The sequence below is a fragment of the Arachis ipaensis genome, chromosome B03 (genome assembly GCF_000816755.2).
Source record: "Arachis ipaensis cultivar K30076 chromosome B03, Araip1.1, whole genome shotgun sequence".
In the NCBI taxonomy this organism is placed as follows: domain Eukaryota; kingdom Viridiplantae; phylum Streptophyta; class Magnoliopsida; order Fabales; family Fabaceae; genus Arachis; species Arachis ipaensis.
Window position 1 is genome coordinate 122,211,952 of NC_029787.2, and position 24,313 is coordinate 122,236,264.

The 24,313-nt window shown below is 40.6% G+C and overlaps 2 protein-coding genes across 10 annotated transcripts; both read right to left on the reverse strand.

Annotated features, from left to right (window-relative positions):
- Positions 1,621 to 19,598, reverse strand: LOC110270363. 9 transcript variants are annotated; one of them, XM_021119535.1, is made up of 4 exons: positions 19,515 to 19,598; positions 19,309 to 19,405; positions 1,880 to 2,006; positions 1,621 to 1,803 (listed from the first exon to the last, which is right to left on the reverse strand). In XM_021119535.1, exons 1-4 carry the CDS (start codon positions 19,515 to 19,517, stop codon positions 1,698 to 1,700), a joined length of 333 nt encoding a protein of 110 aa, XP_020975194.1. In that variant the 5' UTR covers positions 19,518 to 19,598; the 3' UTR covers positions 1,621 to 1,697. The 9 variants fall into 9 exon arrangements, 4 of the variants coding, with proteins under 4 accessions (XP_020975194.1, XP_020975197.1, XP_020975196.1 ...); XM_021119537.1 differs by lacking the exons at positions 1,621 to 1,803; positions 1,880 to 2,006 and adding exons at positions 18,832 to 19,024; positions 19,105 to 19,193 and having other exon boundaries at positions 19,331 to 19,405; XM_021119536.1 differs by lacking the exons at positions 1,621 to 1,803; positions 1,880 to 2,006 and adding exons at positions 18,846 to 19,024; positions 19,101 to 19,193 and having other exon boundaries at positions 19,335 to 19,405.
- LOC107633765 lies at positions 20,822 to 23,420 on the reverse strand. The gene is made up of 5 exons (XM_016337365.1): positions 23,251 to 23,420; positions 21,982 to 22,311; positions 21,399 to 21,939; positions 21,213 to 21,293; positions 20,822 to 20,953 (listed from the first exon to the last, which is right to left on the reverse strand). Exons 1-5 carry the CDS (start codon positions 23,418 to 23,420, stop codon positions 20,822 to 20,824), a joined length of 1,254 nt encoding a protein of 417 aa, XP_016192851.1.

Consider the following 24,313-nt stretch of genomic DNA (forward strand, 5'->3'; position numbering starts at 1 on the left):
TATATATATATAAGCTCATATCCCTCTTACAAAATTGTAATAATAAAGATGAGGGAAGAAAATAATCTAATTAATACAACAACATATAAATCAAACGCAGTATAACTCTTCTTAGTGCTTCTTCATTTGGCTCCTGAAAAGTAAAGCTGTAAGGGGGTGAGAACCTAACCACACGGTCTCACCATGAAGTTTCAAAGTTGTCATAAGAAGATATTTAATAGGAAAACTATTTTCAAATTCAGTGATTATCATTGCCTTATGAATCTTTTTAAAAAAAACCAATAGGTAATCGTTCAAAACCTTTTCAAAGAAACAATGTTTAATCTTTCAGAAATCCGAAACCTTTCCTTTCTTATAAGAAAAACTCAATCAGAAACCAACCACGCAATCAAACAACACAATTATTAATTCAGCACCAAAGTTCAATCTCAAATGTAGCATGCCAGAACAAACATAGGCAAGGCAGACAAGGAAAGCACAAGTAGGCAGCAGTTACAGCAAATAGTTCAAGTAGCAGTTACGAACAGTTTAGCAATTAGGCAAACCAAAACAAGTTCAAACTCAAGCAAAGCATACAAATGCATATGATGCATGACTGTCCTATGGCTGATGAGGCTCATTTGTCGGTTATCCAGCCAACCCGACAAGTCTGAATTGTACTTAGACTGTCCCCCGACGTGCATCCCCAAGAGTCTATGCATAACTTTTTCTCAAATAATCAATATTACTCAATGGGGGTAACATTTCCGGGAATTTATGTAGTGCCCGGTCACACACTTACGTCGTAGGGTCAACAGAGTATCGAGTCTTCAACCTGGTACACGTGGTGGCAAGCCACGACACTTAATCCAGGGAACCTCGTATCTCAGATATTTCAAATTTATAAGCCATATAAATAATTCATTCATCATTTATCAATATTTGAGCCATTCTCAATATCATCATCATTCGTCAATCCATATCCCATTTCCAAATTCATTCAAAAATCATATTTCAAATCAATCCTCATCATCCTTTTTTTTCCGTTTCGTTCACTAACAATTCTCAATCCAAAACATAACTTTTTCTTTGATAAATGAAGTAATCTTAAATCATATAATGCTTAAAATTAATCCTTTTAAAATAACTACTTCAAATGAAACTTCTAATTTTATAAAATTTCGGCAGCATCTCCTCTAAAACTCGGATTCTGCCACCCTTTTCGGGTCCCATCCAAACATTTCTCAAACCTTTCCAAAACCTCAATCATTTTCCAAGATTCAGCTAGTTCCAATATCAAATTATTTTCAAAGCGAATCAGTGCCCATAATAAATCTCTTTTTAAAATCAAACCAGCTCAAATACTAAATCATTTATAAAGTCATTTATAAAGTCACTAACTCAAAATTAAACCATTTCCAAAGCCAATTCCTTTACATCATCAAAAATAGCTTCAAAACCAAGAAAAGCCATTTTTCATAATAATCAACTAAATAACCTTTCAAACTAATTTCTTTTTAGCAATCACAAACTACTCAAGCAATCAAGCAATCAGTCATTCAGTCCAGCAAACAACCACATTTAGAAGACAATTATAATCACAGGCATATGTTCTCTCACTTTAATATCTATTTATCACAACTCTGTAATATAAATTAGATTTTAAGGAAAACCCCTACCTCCAAAGTTGAACCCATAAACTAAAGGCGTCACAAGAATCATTCCTCTCCGCCTGAATAAACTGCAGCTTCAATCGCAGGTCTACTCACTTCCGCAATAGCAGAAATGGTTTTAATTGCAACAGGCAATCCCGACAACTCAATCCTAAAATATAAATATCGCGAAAACCTTAATAACACATGATAGAAAACTAACGGCGAGGGTTCGCAATAAGATATACCTATAGTAAGAGCAAAATGGAACAGCCACAATCCCGAGCTGATCCGGCGGCAGCTCCGACAGCGGCCAGAAACTCCGATGGTCCAACAGCAACCTTAACTTTGATATAAAATCATCGGAACTCAATCCTACAATACTAACAGCTTAGAGCCTCTAATAACTTATATTGGAATATTGATTTCAAAAGTTCTGGAAGTAAAAACACTTACCAAGAAGGCAAAGGCAACAAACCCACTTATTCCATATTAATAGCAACAGCAGCAATGGCATTAGAACCAGCAATAGTAACACCAGCAACATCAACACCGAACAGTAACCGTTTATTCTGGCAAATTAAAATTAACATGAAATGGATATTAGGTGAAACTAAACCAACTGACATGGTGAAGGAGGCAAAACAAGTTCAGTCTCACCATGAAAAGCAGCAAACCCTAACGAAGCAGGGGCAGGGCAGAAGGAGTAGTGGTGGTTTTCCGGTGACTAGAGGCAACAACGGCTTCAACCGAAACAGAACAAAATCAGAATCAACGGCAAAAATCTCAGAACAGTTCCAGCTATCCCCATCAATGGCAACCTGAACCCTTTCTGACGGCGGTTCCTACGATGGCTTCGTTCACCACCTCTCCTCTCTTGCTCCCTTACGTGATAGAAACGACCATAGAGACACGGCGGGATTAGGTTGAACGGCGGCGCTGCAGCACAGTAACGACGACACGGTGGTAGCTCGCGAGGTTGACGACAGCAACCCGCGGCGCTGACGGTGACAAGGCTAGTCGCAGGCTTCTCTTCTTCGTGCGTCTCTCTCTCTTCACCGCGAGCTCCCTCTCTTCGATGCCTCTTCTCCACGACTGTGGCTCCAAGCCCGCAAACCTCCCACTCGCGAGCCATCTCTCTTCGTCGGCGACCACGATGGCACCGTGGCAGTGGCACGACGGGCTGGATGGTGATGGCACGGCTCCCTCCCCTCTTCTCTTCCGCTGGCGCCCTCTCTTTCTCTCTTCTCCATCTCTGTGCGTGTGTGTGTTGGTGTTTCAGAAAGGGGGAAGGGGTAATAGCGGCTGGGAAAGGAAAATTAGGTTTCTAATTAGGGATTTAGAATTAAGGTTCCAATTTGGGAATTAGGGTTGGGGGTAGTTCAGTCATTTCACTAAAATTAGGAGTAATTGAAAACCAAAAACTAATTTTTAATTCACAAATAATATTTGTAAAAATACTATTTAATTATCAATTTATAACTTATTTTCAAATAAATTCTCTAATTCAATAATTAGAGATAATATAATTACTTTTTTGATTCATAAAAATTAAAATATTAAATTCCATCATCTCAATTCTTTAAATCAATTTATACAAAATTCTTATTATTTTGCAATTACTGAATTTTATATTTCAAATATAGACAATTATCCAACAATTATAAAATTAGAGAAAATTTCTAATTTAATTATCAAAACTTGATTTAATTAGCTTTAATTAAATAATTTCTAAAATTAAAGTCGTTAATGAGTAAATAAATTGAAATCAATTTAGAATAAGGCTTTTCAAAAGTTTTGGGTCTTACATCCTACCCACCTTATAAAAATTTTCGTCCTCGAAATTAAAAGAATACACAAGGTAAATACTAAGAATCAGTACGCTACTGTCCAAATGCTTTTTAGATAAGAAAATTTAGCATATTACAGGAAATATTACATGATTTTAATACCTTTCTTTTGAATACTCTAGAAAAACAAAAAAAAAAATTGGTATATATATATATATATATATATATATATTTTTTTTTTTCAAATAGCAAATATACCATAAGACTCAGAAATAAAGGAAAAGCATGGTATAAAGCAGATATATATTTTTTTTTTTTTCAAATAGCAAATATACCATAAGACTCAGAAATAAAGGAAAAGCATGGTATAAAGCAGAAGTTACGAAATAGGCTCAAAAGAAAAGGGGTTACTTGATGTCAACCTTATGGGTTTTAACATAGCTCACTATCACAACTCCCTTTGATGTCACATACTTACAAGCTTCACCTTCAGCGTTCACGAATCGTATCCTAAAGAACTACCGTGTTACAAGTTTCACCTTACGCTTATCTATCTCACGTTGCTCTGGTCACTTAATTAACTTGTTGCGAGTCGTTATCTTATACGAATTGAGCTACCGAAAATTTGAATATCTTCTCAATAATACTCCTTTCCCGAAATTTAAACATCATAACCTACGGCGTTTTCAAACTTGCCAAAGTTCACCTCCTTATCTACTAGTCATTCCCTGAAAAACTAATGCTTCGGTTTTTATTTTCTAAGGACCACGTGTGACATTGAGATAAGCGCCAGTATATTCAAGGAGTTACAAATCTAAGGAAACGATGAATAAGCTACGAGGATACAATTCACATGAATTTAGGAGGGTGCGTAAGATTGCAACTAAGTAACGATTTACAGGCACGAAAAAATATTCTGGAAAGAAAATCATTTTGCATCTAAATAGGAAATTTGAGTCCAGAAACTCCATAAGAAATAAGAAAAAGTAGTGATGATTTAAATTGAAATAAGTTCAAGTCAAACAGAGGAACACTAAGTTCACAAGAGAGGAATGATTGAACTAATGACATCATTTGCAAAACTCAAAAACATGGAAAAATCTAAGAAAATATGATTTCTCATTCTAAAAAGAAAAGATATGAAATAGATATCCTTCAAGAGAGGTAACAGAAGCGTAAATATTGGGTTATGTTAAAACAAATTCAAGTTAAATTAGATTTGTGCAAAACTTGAAATAATGAAAATTAATTGAGCTAAAAATTTGAAAAATCTTAAAAGATCATAATCAAACAAGAATATGCATAAAAATCTACATCAAACTTAGAGGTAGAGCTAAATTCTATTCAGAAGAGAAAGTCCGAGGTAAATTAGTCAACAAAAGAATACTTGGTACGTTACAAACAAATAGGTTTCGATTGCATAAGAAAGTTTTAAAGCTACATATCAGTGAATATATGCTAAGTTCCAAAACGATTTTATTAAAATTTAAAGTAAAGCTACGGATAGAATCCAGCAAAAGAAGAACTGAATTGAAATTTCTTCAATGGAATCCGAAACAAAAACCTTAGAACAAGATTATAAAAAGTGGTATGTTGCACCAAAATAAGTTTGAAGTTTACTCAAAGGAATACAAATTTTGATAAAGAAGAATAAGCAACCAAAATGGTGTTTCACAAGAACTTGGAGAAATGTTTGAAATTATAAGTAAGGATGTAAAACAACAAGAAGATATACCAAAAGGGAAAATCAAGTTGTAACCGTATGAAGAAATGAATTCACTTTCCCAAAATAATTACTAGAAGTTTTAATAAGGTATTGTGTCAAAACAATCCAATTTAAAATAAATTATATGAAGTTTGTCGAATAGAGATTAAGTAGAATAGAAGCAAAAATCTCTTATCAAGAATCTTTTAGTACATAATCAAGTAAAGACATATATAAAAAGGAGTAAATATTGGAGGGAATCAAACTATGTTCAAAGAAAGAAATCTAATGTAAAGTGTTCTTATATAGTTAATAAAAGTATAGATAGTACCTTTAAAAACAAGTATGTTTTAGCTACATAAAGAATTTATTTATTGCTTGTAGGAAAGTACACATAAGATTAAAGATAGTCATATCCAGAATTCAAAGAATGGTTACTGTTCCGTGGGTTACCTGAAACTGTAGGTCGATCTCGGATGAGATCTTCAGTACTGGTCAGAGATGACGTGTCCGGCTGGCTGGTGGCGGCCGGAGCTGTTGTGTCCGACTTGTTGGACTGGTTGCACTTCTGATCCTTGGTCACCGGAGGGTGGGGGGGTACCTGCAAGAGACTCCGATGCTTAAGTTAGCACGGGTATTAAGCAGGTTTATTGTAGAATCAGAGTATGAGTTATACATGGGTGCTCCAGTGTATTTATAGTGGTTGTAGAGTGACCTTTCTAGATAAGATAAGTTGGTTATCTTATCTTATCTTTATCTTTGAGTTGAGGTCAGCTTATCCTCAAGGGAACCGCCTTTATCTCTATAGGCTTGGATTACCTTTGGATTTGGGTCGTGTTCCTCTATTTGGGCCCTTTATTGGGCTTTCCTATCGATTTGGCCGACCTCTTTGAGAAGAGGTCGGATAGCCTGACCTGAAGAGGTTGGTTGCTTTGTTACTGAACATCTCGGGTCGGATAGCTCGACCCAGGATGTGAATAGTGCCCCTGCTCGAGCTCGGTCTTTCTTTTTTGGGGTCGAGTCTTAGACTTCGATCATTCTCTGGTGGAGCCGAACTCGAGCATTTGTCGACTTCTTTCTTTTTGTAGAATTTTTTGAATGTGGAACGTTTTCTTCTGAAAGCGCGCGCTTGTGTATTAGCGCTTTGTTCTTGGGAACGTGCGAGGGTTTAATACCTTCATTAATTGGTATTAATTGCCCCGTTTCCTTTGGCTTTATTTTGAATTTCTGTACTCAGAAAACGGTTTCTTTTCTTCATCTTTCTTTGTAACTTCTCCCTTCGTTCTCTCACTTTCTGCTTTTCGCCTACATTTTGCCTTTGCGGCGTCATTCAGCGATCCGACGATTCTGTCTTTCCATATTCAATCCTTCTGAGGCTCTGCTATTTTCCAGGTTGGTTCCATTTGCAATTTCTTTTCGTCTTTGTTGCTTTGTCTTTAGTTTTGTGGTGAAGTTTTGATTTTGCTTAGAGAAAGTTTGGATCTTTCTTGTCGCGCCTGCTTGTTGTGTGTTCTGAGAGTTTCTTCGCACTTTGCATGAACCTTTTCGCCTTTCCTGTTGTTTGATGCTTCTAGGGCTTTGCTTGTTCTAATGTCGCTTCTGTCCGATACCCAGAAAAACTGCATCTTTACTCACTTAATTGAAAATTGCTCCTTGGTTTTTTGCCCTGTTGATAGCTTTTCCTGTTTGCTGCGATATTTGTTTTGGTTTTTGTTTGATTCTGAGAAAAGGTTGCGCCTTTGACGATTTCCGCTTGGCATGATGCTTTTTGCTGATAGACTGTAAAAAGATAGTGACTTTTTGTGTTCTGGCTTTCTTTTCCGAAATGTCTGTTATTTGAAATCTTTTCTTGTTTGAGAGATGCCGGGACGTAAGCTGTGGATTTTTCCTGAAACCTTGCTTTGTTACTGCCTCCAAAGGATGCCCCATGACTTTGGTTTGAGTCTTGGGGTTTTCCTTTTCTGTTTGTTCTTCTGTATACTAGTCGAGTTATTTTGCCCCTCGTCTGAGATGTTTTTTGGTAATCCCATCTTCTTTTCTTATTGTAGGATTAGTTGGCCTCATGTCTTCTCGCAATAACATTGTAGAGATGTCTTCTAAAGTTCCCGAGGGGATGTCTGATTGGCTGGACTCCCTTGTCTTGATGTGTGTCTCTGTGGTGGACGCTGATTTTTGTGTAGAGCTGAGGAAACGTCATAGGATTTGTGGTAGCAGCGCCCGGGAGAGGGATTATGAGCTTGTAGCGCCCGATTCTGATAAGAGGGTTTGTTTTCCTACTTCGGTCGAGGGGGAGCGTCCCTTTTTCTATGCCTATGAATATTTCTTCAGCCAGTTGGACATTACCTTTTCTTTTACTACTTTCGAAACCGATTTGTTGTGGTCTTGTAATATTGCCCCATCCCAGCTTCATCCGAATTCCTGGGGTTTTATCAAGATTTTTCAGCTGCTTTGCCAAGAGTTAGGCATAACACCTTCTCAGACTCTTTTCCTCTATCTTTTTATTTCTTCCAAGCCTGGAGGGTCTTCCAAAAAGAAAGCTTCCTGGGTTTCTTTCAGGTCGGCCCAAGGGCATAAAGTTTTTGCCATGTATGATGAGTCTTTTAAAGATTTTAAGAATTATTTCTTCTGAGTCCGTGCTGTTGAGGAGGCCCGCCCCTTTTTTCTTGATGAAAATGATGAGCCTGCCTTTCCTCTAGAATGGCAAAAGAATGTGAGAGTGTCTCGCTATACCTGGGAGATGCTTGACGAGGTTGAACGAGCTTTTGTAGTTGTTCTTGAAGATTTATGGGGGAAACCACCCCATCTTGATACAAAAAAGTTTTTGAGTGACCCGCCTTTTGTCCGAACTGTTTTAGGTACTGTCCGACTTGTTTATATACTTGCTTTTTAGTTTTACTTCTTCTTTTTGTGATTGTAACCCTTTGCTGTGGTCGATTCTGTATTTTCAGAGATGTCAAAAAATAACGATTCTATGAAGGCCTACAAGAAGGCAAAGAAGGCTGCAGCAGCTCAAAATATCTCGGCCAAGGTGGCGGGAGAGGGATCTTCCCAAGTTCCGGTGAAGCCGCCTGTGCCGAGTTCTCCTGGCCCGAGGAGGGTAATTCTCACTCCTAGGGTTCGCCTGGCCGAGCCTCCGCAGTCTTCTGCTGCTATTTCTGGTGCTCCTCCCAACAAGAAACAAAAAACAATTGATCCTTTCAACCTTGATGCCCCTGATTTTGACGCGGTCAAATTTGTAGATCAGCAGATCGGTCCATACGGTGTCCTTCCTATGGATGATGTATCACTTCTTTATCATTTAGACTTTATAACTCAGAGTAGTGTAAAAATGGCACATATGGGAGTTGCCTTGTACCGAACTGCTCAAAATCCTCCTCTCCATGCCACCAAAGCCTTCATGGAGGAGGAAAAACAGGAATTCAACCGGATGAAGGGCTTGAAAGAGGAGCTTGAGGTAAAAGTAGCCAAACTGGAGAAGGATCTGGAGAACGAAAAGGCTAGTTCTCTTGATTTGGCGGCTTTTGTGAGATTGGCCGAGGACACTGCGTTGAGGCATAAAGATAGTTATGTCACGTCTTATCGGGAGGTGATACGTCTGAGGGAGGAGTTGGAGTCTGCCCGAGTTGACTATTCCAAGCTCCAAGGTCACCTTGTCGGCAGTGTAAACGCTGCTTATGATAATTTGAAGGAGCAGGTTCAAGTTCTCGCTCCTGAGGTTGATCTTACTCTTTTTAGCTTGGACAATATTGTGAGGGATGGTAAGATTGTTCCTGACGACCAAGATGATGATGATGTCGAACCTCCCTCTGCGCCTGCTGCTAAAGTGTCGACCTCTATATTTCTATAATTTGAATATTTTGCTGACTGTTGATACTCCTTTTGGTTGCTTGTTTAGCAACTTTTTATTTTGAAAAAACAACAAGTAGCTTTCAAGCTTTGGGCCTGATCTTGAAGCTTGCATTTTATATCATGCTTGTTTGCACTTGTTTTTGGCACCTTTCTGGGTTTTGAGAATGCCGAAGCCTTGCTGCTCGGCCTCTTTGGATTGCTTTGTACTTGTTGCTTGTAGCTTGGATCCTTTGCGGATGTGTGGATCCAACTCGTGTTTCGGTTTTCTGGCTCTTACTTGTATTTATTTCTGGCCATCCGTAACCGATTCCTTTACGTAGGTCCTCTTTCCAGTTATTTTTGTAGTCATCTTTTTTGGACCTTTGTCAGGTCTCTTTCAGGGACTACTTTTATAACTTGTCTGTTGTAGGAGACCGACTTCTTTGCGTCGTCCTTTTCTAAGTTATTTTTGTAATCCTCTTTTTTGGACCTTCGTCAGGTCTCTTTCAGGGATTACTTTTATAACTTGTTTGTTGTAGGAGACCGACTTCTTTATGTCGATCTCTTCTAAGTTATTTTGTAATCCTCTTTCTTGGACCTTTGTCAGGTCTCTTTCAGGGATTACTTTTATAACTTGTTTGTTGTAGGAGACCGACTTCTTTGTGTCGATCTCTTCTAAGTTATTTTGTAATCCTCTTTCTTAGACCTTTGTCAGGTCTCTTTCAGGGATTACTTTTATAACTTGTTTTTCGTAGGAGACCGACTTCTTTGTGTCGATCTCTTCTAAGTTATTTTGTAATCCTCTTTCTTGGACCTTTATCAGGTCTCTTTCAGGGATTACTTTTATAACTTGTTTTTCGTAGGAGACCGACTTCTTTATGTCGATTTCTTCTAAGTTATTTTGTAATCCTCTTTCTTGGACCTTTGTCAGGTCTCTTTCAGGGATTATTTTTATAACTTGTTTTTCATAGGAGACTAACTTCGTCATGTTGATCTTTTCTAAGTTATAGCAATTCCTCTTTTATAGGGTTGGCCAGACCTCTTTCCAGGGATTTGCTGATAACTTGGGTTGACTTGGTCCGACTTCTTAACGTCGACCAGTCTTTAAGTTATTATTTAGCAATCCATAAGACCTCGTCAGGTTCTTTTTCTGGATCACTTTCGATAACTTCTTGCATTATTCTGTGTTCATCTTGCCGATTTGTAGAAGGTGGTTTCTATCTTTGTTTGGTCGACCTTTAGATGAATCGCGTTTTCATCTCTATTGGTCTTTATCGTGATCGTGCAGTGAATCTGTTTTTCACTTTTCTACCGATCTATTGCTTTATAATCGGACGTGAATGCTTCAGATTAATGCGTCTTGAGAATTTGTAGAATATCTAAAATATATTTTATTTAAAAGAAAGTGCAAATATATACATGTGGCAGTTTTTCATCCCTGTAAGTCGGATAGTTTGTAGGGCCAAGCTTGGTACCTCATTAAAAAACATTTTCAGGAAAAAAAGTGTACCTTATCCCAAGATCCTTTATCATTCCTAACTATAGTACCTTCTTAGGTTGCAGGCGTGCCACGATCTGGGAAGCTCTCGTCCATCGAGTTCGGACAGTCTGTAGTAGCCCTTCCCAAGTACTTCTATGACTCGGTAGGATCCTTTCCAGTTTGCTGCCAGCTTTCCTTCTCCAGGTCGAGTTGTTCCGATATCATTTCGGATTAGAGTGAGGTCGTTTTCTGCGAAACCTCGCGGCACTACCTTTTGATTATATCTCGAAGCCATTCGACGTTTTAATGCTTCTTCCCTGATCCGAGCTCTTTCCTGGACTTCCGGGAGTAGGTCGAGTTCTTCCCTTTGCAGTTGGGAGTTGGCTTCTTCATTGTAGTGTACTACTCTAGGCGACCCTTCCTCAATTTCTACCGGGATTATTGCCTCCACTCCGTATGCTAGTCGGAAGGGTGATTCCTTTGTGGTGGAATGTGGCGTTGTCCGATATACCCATAGGACTTGTGGGAGTTCCTCAGCCTAAGCTTCTTTTGCATCCTGTAATCTCCATTTTAACCCGGCCAATATGACTTTGTTGGCAGCTTCAGCTTGTCCATTGGCTTGGGGATGTTCGACGGAGGTGAACTGGTGCTTTATGTTCAAATCGGCTGCTAATTTTCTGAAGCCTGCATCTGTGAATTGGGTGCCATTGTCTGTGGTGATGGAGTATGAGACCCCGAACCTTGTGACAATGTTTCTATATAGAAATTTTCGACTTCTTTGAGCAGTGGCATTGGCTAGGGGCTCTGCCTTAATCCATTTTGTGAAATAGTCTACTCCGACTATGAGGAATTTGACTTGTCCTGATCCCTGGGGAAAGGGTCCGAGAAGATCGAGTCCCCATTTTGCAAATGGCCAAGGCGAAGTTACGCTGATGAGCTCTTCTGGCGGGGCGATGTGAAAGTTGGCATGTTTCTGGCATGGGGGACATGTCTTTACAAATTCTGTAGCTTCTTTTTGTAGAGTTGGCCAGTAAAATCCCGCCCGGAGTACCTTTTTGGTGAGAGCTTGTTCCCCAAGATGATGCCACAAATGCCGCTGTGTACTTCCTCTAAAACTTCCCTTGTGTTAGAGGTCGGCACACATTTTAACAATGGTATTGAAATCCCTCTTTTGTATAGGGTGTTGTTTATGATGGTGTAGTACTGTGCCTCTCGCTTTAATCTTTTTGCCTCCTTTTCATCTGTGGGGAGTGTTTCTGTTTTGAGATAATTAATTATGGGGTTCATCCATCCTTGATTCTGACCTGTTATGGCTAGGACTTTTTTTGCTTCCGAGATTGACAGGTCTTGTAGCATTTCCTGGATGAGGCTTCTATTGTTGCCCCCTGGTTTGGTGCTGGCTAGCTTTGAGAGTGCATCATCTCGGACATTTTGTTCGCGGGTATGTGGCAGATCTTATATTTCCCGAGTTGTCCGAGCTGTTCCTTGGTTTTATCCAAATACTTTTTCATGGTGGGATCTTTGGCTTGATAGCTCCCTGTTATTTGTGAGGTGACTACTTGTGAATCGCTGAAGATGTTGAGTTTTTGAGCTCCAACCTCCTTAGCCAGCTTCAAACCAACTAGTAACGCTTCATATTCCGCCTGGTTGTTTGAGGCCGAGAACCCAAATTTGAGGGAAAGCTCAACTTGGGTTCCTTGGTTGCTTTCTATTATCACACCTGCACCACTTCCAGTCTTATTCGAGGACCCGTCCACGTAGAGATTCCATTCTGTGGGGGTTTCCAGGGTATCTGTGAATTCTGCTATGAAGTCGGCCAAGTACTGCGATTTGATGGCTCTCCGCGCTTCATATTGGATGTCGAACTCGAATAACTCGACTGCCCATTGTAAAATTCTACCTGCTAAATCTGTTTTCTGCAATATCCCTTTTATGGGCTGGTTGGTTCGAACCTTAATGGTGTGAGCCTGGAAGTATGGGCGAATTCGTCGAGATGTCAGTATGAGATCATAGGCAAACTTTTCTATTTTTTGGTATTTCAACTCGAATCCCTGGAGCGCTTTACTAATGAAGTATACAAGTTGTTGCTCTTTGTCGTCCTCTCGAACTAGTGCTAAGGCTACTGCCCGACTTTCTACCGCAAGGTACAATACGAGTGGTTCTTCCTTTCGTGGTCGAGTTAGGATAGGTGGTCGCCCCAGAAAACTTTTGAAATCTTGGAAGGCTTGCTCGCATTCCGTTGTCCATTCGAAGTTCTTTCCTTTCCTTAGAGTGGCATAGAAAGGAAGGGATCTTATTGCTGATCCCGCTAGGAACCTGGACAAGGCTGCCAACCTCCCGTTGAGTTGTTGTACTTCTTTGACACAGGTTGGGCTCTTCATGTTGAGTATGGCCTGGCATTTATCCAAATTTGCCTCAATTCGTCTTTGTGTGAGCATAAAACCCAAGAACTTGCATGCTTTTACTGCAAAAGTGCATTTTGCGGGATTGAGGCGCATGTCATGCTTCCTTATGGTGTCGAACACTTGGGCCAGGGCGGACAATAATGTCTCTTCACTTTGTGTCTTTATTAACATGTTGTCTACGTAGACTTCCATGATTTTTCCGATATGATCTGAAAAGACTTTATTCATTAGCCTTTGATACGTAGCTCCCGCATTCTTAAGACCGAAAGGCATTACAATGTAGCAGTAATTTGCTTTTGGCGTCAAAAACGAGGTCTTCTCTTGATATGGTGGATACATGGGGATTTGGTTGTATCCGTAATATGCATCCATAAACGAGAGGTATCTATATCCGGATGAAGCATCTACCAGAGTGTCGATACTTGGGAGTGGTAAGGATCTTTTGGGCAGGCTTTGTTGAGATCGGTGTAGTTGGTGCACATTCGCCATTTCCCATTTGATTTTTTCACCAAGACGACATTAGCTAGCCATAGTGGGTACTTGACTTCTCTTATGAATCCTGCCTCTAGTAGTGCTTGTACCTGTTCTTCTACAGCTTGGGATCATTCTGGCCCAAGTTTTCTTTGTCTCTGTTGTACCGGCCGAGATCCTGGATAGACCGCCAACTTGTGACTCATTAGCTTGGGGTCTATGCCTGGCATGTTTGCAGCTTTCCATGCGAAGAGATCGACATTATCTCGTAAGAACTGTACGAGTAATTCTTTTGCGTCTCCCTTCAGGATCGTGCCGATATTAGTTGTTTTGTCCGAGGTATCCCCGATCTGAACTTTCTCTATTTCTCCTTTGGGTTGTGGACGGAGTTCTTCTCGTCTCTGAATTCCACCGAGCTCAATTGTATGGAACTCTTCTTCTCTGCCTCTGAGGTTTAGACTTTCGTTATAACAGCGGCGTGCCATCTTTTGATCTGCTTTTATTGTAGCTATCCCTTTTGTAGTTGGGAATTTCATGCATAGATGCGGAGTTGAGACTATTGCGCCGAGTTGATTTAGTGTTGTCCGACCTATTAGGGCATTGTAGGCTGAACTCACGTTGACCACGATGCAGTCTATCTTGAGTGTTCTGGATTGGTTCCCTTTTCCAAAGGTTGTATGTAGTGACACGTATCCCAGCGGTTGTACTGGGGTATCTCCCGGTCCGAACAGGTTGTTAGGGTATGCTCTAAGCTCCTTTTCTTCTAAGCCGAGCTTGTCGAAGGTAGTTTTGAATAAGATGTCGGCGGAGCTCCATTGGTCTATTAATGTGCGGTGGAGATTGGCGTTTGCCAGTATGATGGTGATGACCATAGGGTCGTCGTGTCCTGAGATGATGCCGTATGCGTCCTCTTTGGTGAATGTGATTGCAGGAATGTCGGGAGCTTCCTCCTTTCCTTTAACATGATATACTTCTTTGAGATATCTTTTGCGGGATGATTTGGAGGTTCCTCCTCCTGCGAATCCTCCGTGTATCATATGGACATGTCTTTCTGGTGTACGAGGTGATCGCTCGTTTCGTCCGACATCTTCATCCCTTCTTCTCTTTCTTTGATCATCATCTCGGGTGGCCAGAAACCGATCTAATTTTCCTTCTCTTACTAATTTTTCTATGATATTTTTTAAGTCGAAGCATTCGTTTGTGGAATGCCCTCGGACTCAGTGATATTCACAGTATTCGTTCCAATTTTCTCCTCTTCTTTTACCTTTGAGTGGTCGAGCTGGGGGTATCTTTTCCGTATGGCAAACTTCTTTGTAGACATCTACCAGGGATACCCTAAGAGGGGTGTAATTATGATATTTTTTAATTTTCTCCCCTTGTCGATCTTCCTTCTTTTTGGATTCTTTATCTTTGTCTCGGTAGGAGAATCCGAATTTTGAGGTTTCTCCCAACCGAGAGTTTTCTTCCATGTTGATATATTTTTCTGCTCGCTCCTGCACCTCATCCAGAGTTGTGGGATATTTCTTCGATATAGATTGGCTGAAAGGTCCCTCTCGTAGGCCATTGATGAGGCCCATGATGGCGGCCTCTGTTGGCAAGTTTTGTATGTCTAGGCACGTTTTGTTGAATCTCTCCATGTAGTTGCGAAGACTTTCTCGATATCCTTGTTTGATTCCTAGTAGACTGGGGGCGTGTTTGGCCTTATCTTTTTGGATGGAGAATCTGGCCAGGAATTTTTTGGCTAGGTCGTCAAAGCTTGAGATGGACTTGGGAGGTAAGTTGTCAAACCATCTAATTGCTGTCTTTGTAGGGGTCGTTGGAAAAGCTTTGCAGCGAACAGCGTCTGAGGCGTCGGTGAGGTACATTGTGCTTCTGAAGTTGCTGAGGTGATGGTTGGGATCTGTAGTGCCATCATACAGAGTCATGTCTGGGAGTTTGAAGTCCTTAGGGATTTTAGTTTTCATGATGTCCCTAGTGAATGGATCTTGATCTTTGCGTGAATTGTCCTCAGGGGTGGTCCGGGTAGCCTTTGCTTTGAGATCGGCTTCAAGTTGCAGGAGTTTATCTTCCAATTCCCGACGTCGCCTTACCTCTTTTTGTAGATCCTTGCCAACTTCTCGTTGATGCTGGCTTTCTTTTTCAAGTTGCTTTAGACGATCTTGAAGTGCTTCTATTACTCCCAGATGTGATGAGTTTTTGTCTCTGTTAGATTCCGGAGTATCTTTTGGTGTAGCGTCCGCGTTTTTGTGCGGCGTTCTATCCTCTAGATCCGAATCATGGTCGTTGTCATGGTCGTCCGCCATGATGATGGGATGACTTCCAGGTTCCCCGGCAACGGCGCCAATGTTCCGTGGGTTACCTGAAATTGTAGGTCGATCTCGGATGAGATCTTCAGTACTGGTCGGAGATGACGTGTCTGGCTGGCTGGTGGCGGCCGAAGCTGTTGTGTCCGACTTGTTGGACTGGCTGCACTTCTGATCCTTGGTCACCGGAGGGTGGGGGGTACCTGCAAAAGACTCCAATGCTTAAGTTAGCACGGGTATTAAGCAGGTTTATTGTAGAATCAGAGTATGGGTTATACCTGGGTGCTCCAGTATATTTATAGTGGTTGTAGAGTGACCTTTCTAGAAAAGATAAGTTGGTTATCTTATCTTATCTTTATCTTTGAGTTGAGGTCAGCTTATCCTCAAGGGAATTGCCTTTATCTCTATAGGCTTGGATTACCTTTGGATTTGGGTCGTGTTCCTCTATTTGGGCCCTTTATTGGGCTTTCCTGTCGTTTGGCCGACCTCTTTGAGAAGAGGTCGGATAGCCTGACCTGAAGAGGTCGGTCGCTTTGTTACTGAACATCTCAGGTCGGATAGCTCGACCCAGGATGTGAACAGTTACAGATAAGATCAGATAAAATAAAAAGATCAAAACTCTTTTCAACGAAGATTCCGAAACAAAAACTTCGAAAGAATATGACAAGAATTATTTTTTTCGTACCAAGGAAAACTCAAAAAAAATTTTTTTTTACCAAGGGGATTACTTTATTTATTTAAAGGAACATAGGATCAAAGATTGTATGGTGGGATGAATAAGCATAAGTTATAGAAGGCGAAGCAGAAGAACCAAATCGCACAATTAGCTTGCTACAAATTGTAACTCTCACGATTTCAAATCACTTAAGTATTAAGAATTATGTGTTACGCCAAAATAGATTTAAGATCGAATAAAAGGATACATAATTCATGAAGAGATGCATAAATAATGATAATGATAAATATTATTTTTCAAAGAATTAAGGATCGTTGTCATGCGAAACAAGTTCAAAACCAGCTCGAAAGAAAAACTCATGAGTTATAAAGAGAAATATGAGCAACATCAAGGATAAACGTTCCAAATAATTTGAAGTGAATAATCAGGATTATAATCAAGCAGAAATATATATATATATAGGAATGAATATGTGCGGTTGGGAAGAGAGTCGATTCATATCCTAAAAGGGTAGATCTAAGGCAAGGAATTCCAACATAACCAATAAAAGAGAAAACAGTGTACTAAGCTATGCATCACAAACAAGATTACATGTCAAAACGGGTCTAACTTAAAAAAAATTAATTTCTAATGCTCCCAGAACCCGTAAACCGCATCGCTTGTTAAATCTACTTTGTCCATGATAACCCATTAACTTTACCGTACACATAAACCATCAACATTAAGCTGGCCATACTTAATATCAATAGATATGCAATGGTAAGCTAACAGCGTTAATCAAAAGACAGTCATGTGCATAAAGCTCCAATTCTCATCATTTGGACAAGACCTATAACATGACAGACACGCAAAGTATGCCATGAAGTATAGTCAGTTCATTCCCAAGGCTCTAATCAGGATGAACTGCTCTGATACCATAATGTAACACCCTCACTATTAGAAGTTACGCTTCCGGCTGCGCTACTCTGATAGTAAGAAGTATTACGACCACTTTACATACTAAATATTAAAATAGGAGCCTGTGACTCAACACCGTATCGCTAATCACTTTATAAACCGAAAATACATACTTCATCTAAAATAAACAAGCAGGCATAGATTTATATACAAGACTTCTTACATAATATCTTATAATATAATATATATAAAACATACAACTCCTATCCCTCTTACAAAATTGTAATAACAAAGATGAGAGAAGAAAATAATCTAATTAATACAACAACATATAAACCAAACGCAGTATAACTTTTCTTAGTGCTTCTTCATTTGGTTCCTGAAAAGTAAAGCTGTAGGGGGGTAAGAACCTAACCACACGGTCTCACCATGGAGTTTCAAAGTTGTCATAAGAAGACATTTAATAGGAAAACTGTTTTCAAATTCAGTGATTATCATTGCCTTATGAATCTTTTTAAAAAAACCAATAGGTAATCGTTCAAAACCTTTTCAAAGAAACAATGTTTAATCTTTCAGAAATCTGAAACCTTTCCTTTCTTATAAGAAAAACTCAATCAGAAACCAACCACGCAATCAAACAACACAATCATTAATTCAGCACCAAAGTTCAATCTCAAATGTAGCACGCCAGAACAAACACAGGCAAGGCAGACAAGGAAAGCACAAGTAAGCAGCAGTTACAGCAAATAGTTCAAGTAGCAGTTACGAACAGTTTAGCAATTAGGCAAACCAAAACAAGTTCAAACTCAAGCAAAGCATACAAATGCATATGATGCATGCCTGTCTTATGGCTGATGAGGCTCATCTGTCGGTTATCCAGCCAACCCGACAAGTCTGAATTGTACTTAGACTGTCCCCCGACGTGCATCCCCAAGAGTCTATGCATAGCTTTTTCTTAAATAATCAATATTACTCAATGGGGGTAACATTTCCGGGAATTTATGTAGTGCCCAGTCACACACTTACGTCGTAGGGTCAACAGAGTATCGAGTCTTCAACCTGGTACACATGGTGGCAAGCCACGACACTTAATCCAGGGAACCTCGTATCTCAGATATTTCAAATTCATAAGCCATATAAATAATTCATTCATCATTCATCAATATCTGATCCATTCTCAATATCATCATCATTCGTCAATCCATATCCCATTTCCAAATTCATTCAAAAATCATATTTCAAATCAATCCTCGTCATCCTTTTTTTCCGTTTCATTCACTAACAATTCTCAATCCAAAACATAACTTTTTCTTTGATAAATGAAGTAATCTTAAATCATATAATGCTTAAAATTAATCCTTTTAAAATAACTACTTCAAATGAAACTTCTAATTTTATAAAATTTTGGCAGCAACTCAAAATTAAACCATTTCCAAAGCCAATTCATTTACATCATCAAAAATAGCTTCAAAACCAAGAAAAGCCATTTTTCATAATAATCAACTAAATAACCTTTCAAACTAATTTCTTTTCAGCAATCACAAACTACTCAAGCAATCAAGCAATCAGTCATTCAGTCCAGCAAACAACCACATTTAGAAGACAATTATAATCACAGGCATATGTTCTCTCACTTTAATATCTATTTATCACAACTCTGTAATATAAATTAGATTTTAAGGAAAACCCCTACCTCAAAAGTTGAACCCATAAACTAAAGGCGTCACAAGAATCATTCTTCTCCGCCCGAATAAACTGCAGCTTCAATCGTAGGTCTGCTCACTTCCGCAATAGCAGAAACGGTTTTAATTGCAACAGGCAATCCCGACAACTCAATCCTAAAAGATAAATATCGCAAAAACCTTAATAACACATGATAAAAAACTAACGGCGAGGGTTCGCAATAAGATATACCTACAGTAAGAGCAAAATGGAACAGCCACAATCCCGAGCTGATCCAGCGGCAGCTTCGACAGCAGCCAGAAACTCCGATGGTCCAACAGCAACCTTAACTTTGATATAAAATCATCGGAACTCAATCCTACAATACTAACAGCTCAGAGCCTCTAATAACTTATATTGGAATATTGATTTCAAAAGTTCTGGAATTAAAAACACTTACCAAGAAGGCAAAGGCGACAAACCCACTTATTCCATATTAACAGCAACAGCAGCAATGGCATTAGAACCAGCAGTAGTAACACCAGCAACATCAACACCAAACAGTAACCGTTTATTCTGGAAAATTAAAAATTAACATGAAATGGATATTAGGTGAAACTAAAACCAACTGACATGGTGAAGGAGGCAAAACAAGTTCAGTCTCACCATGAAAAGCAGCAAACCCTAACGAAGCAGGGGCGGGGCAGAAGGAGTAGTGGTGGTTTTCTGGCGACTAGAGGCAACAACGGCTTCAACCGAAATAGAACAAAATCAGAATCAACGGCAAAAACCTCGGAACAGTAACGACGATAGAGACACGGCGGGATTAGGTTGAACGGCGGCGCTACAGCACAGTAACGACGACACGGTGGTAGCTCGCGAGGTTGACGACAGTAACCCATGGCGCTGACGGTGACAAGGCTAGTCGTAGGCTTCAATTCTTCGTGCGTCTCTCTCTTCACCGCGAGCTCCCTCTCTCCGACGCCTCTTCTCCATGACTGTGGCTCCAAGCCCGCGAACCTCCCACTCGTGAGCCATCTCTCTTCGTCGGCGACCACGATGGCACCGTGGCAGTGGCACGACGGGCTGAATGGTGATGGCGCGGCTCCCTCCCCTCTTCTCCTCCGCTTGCGCCCTCTCTTTCTCTCTTCTCCATCTCTGTGTGTGTGTGTGTGTTAGTGTTTCAGAAAGGGAGAAGGGGTAATAGCGGCTGGGAAAGGAAAATTAGGTTTCTGATTAGGGATTTAGAATTAAGGTTCCAATTTGGGAATTTTGGTTGGGGGTAGTTCAGTCATTTCACTAAAATTAGGAGTAATTGAAAATCAAAAACTAATTTTTAATCCACAAATAATATTTGTAAAAATACTATTTAATTATCAATTTATAAATTATTTTCAAATAAATTCTCTAATTCAATAATTAGAGATAATATAATTAATTTTTTGATTCATAAAAATTAAAATATTAAATTCCATCATCTCAATTCTTTAAATCAATTTATACAAAATTCTTATTATTTTGCAATTACTGAATTTTATAGTTCAAATATAGAAAATTATCCAATAATTATAAAATTAGAGAAAATTTTTAATTTAATTATCAAAACTTGATTTAATTAGCTTTAATTAAATAATTTCTAAAATTAAAGTTGTTAATGAGTAAATAAATTGAAATCAATTTAGAATAAGGCTTTTCAAAAGTTTTGGGTCTTACAGGATCCACCTCAGGTTAATGCCTGGGATCAGCACGAGCATCCAGCTGCGGAGACGCATTTGCCAGGGAATTTCTACTGCCCGCAGCCGTTCGTGGCGGACGACCCCTTTCAGTCATCCACTGTGCATCAGTATATGCCGTATCATAGTACCTACGAGGAGGGTGGTTCATCTCAGGGGGTGGTACACAGGATCTGATTGATTCTATGGATCGAGTTGGTTGGACAAACTTTTCGTCTTTCTTTGATGGCTTAGATCAATTCATTCCTCATCAGGCATCACCACACACACCCACCGACCTAGAACTTGCACTTCGACGCTATGATTCTGAGAGTCACCCCCTGTTGGAGGGAGGAGATCAGCTTCTGTCGATGACACGGTCGGATCCCAGCTCTGCCCGATTGAAGAGAAAATAAAAGAGAAAATAAAAGCACAAACAATGCATGGTATGGCCACGATCCTAAGTGCCAGCAACATGGGGACAATGTCTCCTGGTATGCCTTGGTTGCCTGCAAATACCGCATCACTTTTCTGGACCAGGCTCGACGTCATCCATCTCATTTCGAAGCCTTGTGGAAACAGGTCGGCCCTCCATTGATCGTCACATGTGGGTATTGGGAAGGAGACGTTGTCCTTCATGTGGTGGCCATACCTCCTCGTCGAGCAATGGAGAAAACTCCATCTGATATACTCGGAACACATTTTCAATCTGATACACATCGTCGACATAAGACTGCCAGTCAAGCCTTGCATGGGCACATGCAGCCAGGGCATGAGCACACGGATAGTGCAATGCTTGGAAGTATCCGCAATCACACCTTCGTTGTTAGAGGAAAACCCTGAATCTGGACTGTGCCCCTACAACGGTTATCTCATCGACTGTGAATATCGACGTCGCCCTGTCGTATGATGTGACAAGCATCTGCGTGATTCCCTCCCTGTTGGCAAGTATTGCCTTTTGCAAGAATTGTGAAAATATCTGGCCACATGCAACCTGTGCTTCTGCCTGTTGACCTTTATTGACAAACAATGCATTTAGGCGGTGGTAGGTGGACTTAATAATTGCACAAACTGGAAGATTACGAGTCCCCTTGAGCATGGAGTTGATACACTCAGAAAGATTCATTGTCATGTGACTGTATCGGCGACCCTCATCGCGGTGTTGGAGCCATTTTGGTGGCTCTAACCCTCTAATCCAAGCCATCATTGCCGGGGAGGTGGCGGGATCCTCGACGCTGATTAACTCAAGGTAGTGTTGTGCCTGCTCTTGCGTCTTTGAGTATGCCGCGTTAACAAGGTGCCTTTTGGCTTCCTTGCTCTTGAAGTTTGCTGCAGAGTTAGACGCAATGTGTCGGACACAATAAACATTGTGTTCCCATCTACAACCATCTCACTCCAGCGCAGCCTTTATAGCTGCATGCCTGTCAAAGATAAGTAGAATCCCCAGTTGAGTAGCCACATGTCTCCTTAAGTTGGTCAGAAAGAAGTACCACGCATCTGTGTTCTCCCTTTCCACAAGCGCGAAAGCTATGGGAAGTATGTTGTTGTTTCCATCCTGTGCTATTCCCATCAACAAGGTTCCCGTGTACTTATCATACAAGTGTGTTCCGTCAACCGAGACTAGTGGCTTGCAGTGCTTGAATGCCTTGACACACGATGGGAATGACCATAATACTTGATGAAACATGACACTATTATGGTCAAGCGTGTTGCCAACGTAGTATGGTCGGGTTTGAAGATCAAAAATTGTACTTGTGACGAAAGTGCAAATTTATCACTACAGAATAACGAACGCAAAACAAGTACGCAATCTGACAAAAGTCTCGCGTATGGTCTTACCTGGAATGAAAGTTTGCAACACGTTGAAATATCTCTACAGCTGGGTATATGAATCATCCCAGTCTCCATAGATTCTGGCTATTGCCTTTTGCTTCGCTAGTCAAACCTTCTTGTAAGATGTAAGGTCCCACATCGGTTGGGGAGGGGAACGAAGCATGCCTTATAAGGGTGTGGATACCTCTCCCTAACATGACGCGTTTTGACGAGTGAGTGTGGGGGGTTTCGGCTATCATCCCTATCGTCAAAGGCAAAACCATGAGACTTTGTGTGCCAAAGCGGACAATATCGTGCTAGCGGGTGGTCTAGGCTGTTACAGATGGTATTAAAGCCAGAGCCCGGATCGATGTGCCAGCGAGGGCGCTGGGCTCCGTTAGGGGGTGGATTGTAAGGTCCCACATCGGTTGGGGAGGAGAATGAAGTATGCTTTATAAGGGTGTGGATATCTCTCTCTAGCATGACGCATTTTGACGAGTGAATGTGGGGGCTTCGGTTATCATCCCTATCGTCAAAGGCAAAATCGTGAGGCCTTGTATGCCAAAGCGGACAATATCGACATATCGTGCTAGCGGGTGGTCTGGGCTGTTACATAAGACACCTTGTATCCGTACGCTGACTCCACAGAACCCTACAACACCTTTATGCAAATGGTCGCGTCTACCTAAACCATGGGGAATATATGCTGGCATATGACATTTGAATCAAGTTGATTATGATCTTGCGACGTCGCAGACGCCAAACAACTGTGAGGCCCTTGGTATTTTCAAACTTTCCAAAATCTGGAAGCCCTCGTCTTCGCAACCTTTACCATCCAGCGACATTGGTCACCAAAAAATTTGCATCGACATACATACCGAGTATGATCTAACTCCACTACTTTAAATTTTGCACTTCTACAGATGTTGTAGTTCTTAACAGCAAGCATAACTGCTTCTTTATTCAGGAATTTCAATCCAAGCTCTAGCTCCATTTCACCGGTCAAAGCATAGTTGCTCGGTATGTCCTCCGCGGTAGTCGAGTTCATTGGACCAAGACTTAGGTGCAGATAGTGGTCGGGGGTGCTGCTGGAAAGACCTCCTACCCCTATCACATTTATCGGTTCGACCTGAGTTGGGATAACCCTATCGCCCTCAAGCGGTTGGGTTTCCGGAACAACTTCTGCTTCCTCTCCGCTATCATCCTCAATCTTGTCTTCCTCGACGAGTCAGCCAACCCGTTGGCAATTCCTTCCAGATATGCAACATGGACAGTGGGGGAGGGATGTCGGTGAGGATTTTCTACATTCTGGGCGAGCGTCACGAAGGCATTAAAAGATGGACTGCGAGCCCTACCAATCTCCGAAAATGGAATGGCTTCACCAGGACCAAAAGTTCGCATTTCCTCGCATTTCCTCCACATTATTCGAACTAGATGAGCTACCCCCCACATCTTGGAGCTTCACACAAAGTTCCATACAATAGATTCTTCTAATGCTACGATGATACGAAAACATCATCGACACGTGCTGGTCAGATTTAATATGCATTTTCTGATATGCAAAGGAACTAGCTACCGCAACTAGCATCCTGTAAATCAGGGTACTAATCTCCTTTTTCCCAACCAACCCAGTGTTCATCAGAATAAGATTTTTTAGTTGTTGCAGAGATGATTGTGGGGGAATCATTATCCAAAGTGGGTCATCACACATAAATGTCACCCCTTCGGCTGTGTGCGAAATTTCTCCATTCTGATATATGACCACATAAATGTATTCAGAGGCCATTACCACACCAAAAATTGGTGAAACTAACCTCTATGAAAATGGAATTCACGGAGAGGAAGAGAGGGTAGAAGAAGTGAGAATTGGAATTGTGGCATCAGTTATGTAGGAGAAGGGTTTTTATAGCCTAGTCGTTGTTCCAATTCGTGTGTGGTACA

What these genes read in the sequence shown, in the direction of transcription:
- LOC107633765 (XM_016337365.1), bottom strand. Translation starts at nt 23,420, where the DNA reads ATGAACTCGACTACCGCGGAGGACATACCGAGCAACTATGCTTTGACC. An exon ending in GTGGAGTTAGATCATACTCG is followed by an intron (nt 22,312 to 23,250) that starts GTATGTATGTCG and finishes TTTCGTCACAAG; the next exon opens with TACAATTTTTGATCTTCAAA. An exon ending in ATTCTACTTATCTTTGACAG is followed by an intron (nt 21,940 to 21,981) that starts GCATGCAGCTAT and finishes AGATGGTTGTAG; the next exon opens with ATGGGAACACAATGTTTATT.
- LOC110270363 (XM_021119535.1), bottom strand. An exon ending in TTGTCGCCTTTGCCTTCTTG is followed by an intron (nt 2,007 to 19,308) that starts GTAAGTGTTTTT and finishes TTAGTATTGTAG; the next exon opens with GATTGAGTTCCGATGATTTT. An exon ending in CCATTTTGCTCTTACTATAG is followed by an intron (nt 1,804 to 1,879) that starts GTATATCTTATT and finishes TTTATATTTTAG; the next exon opens with GATTGAGTTGTCGGGATTGC.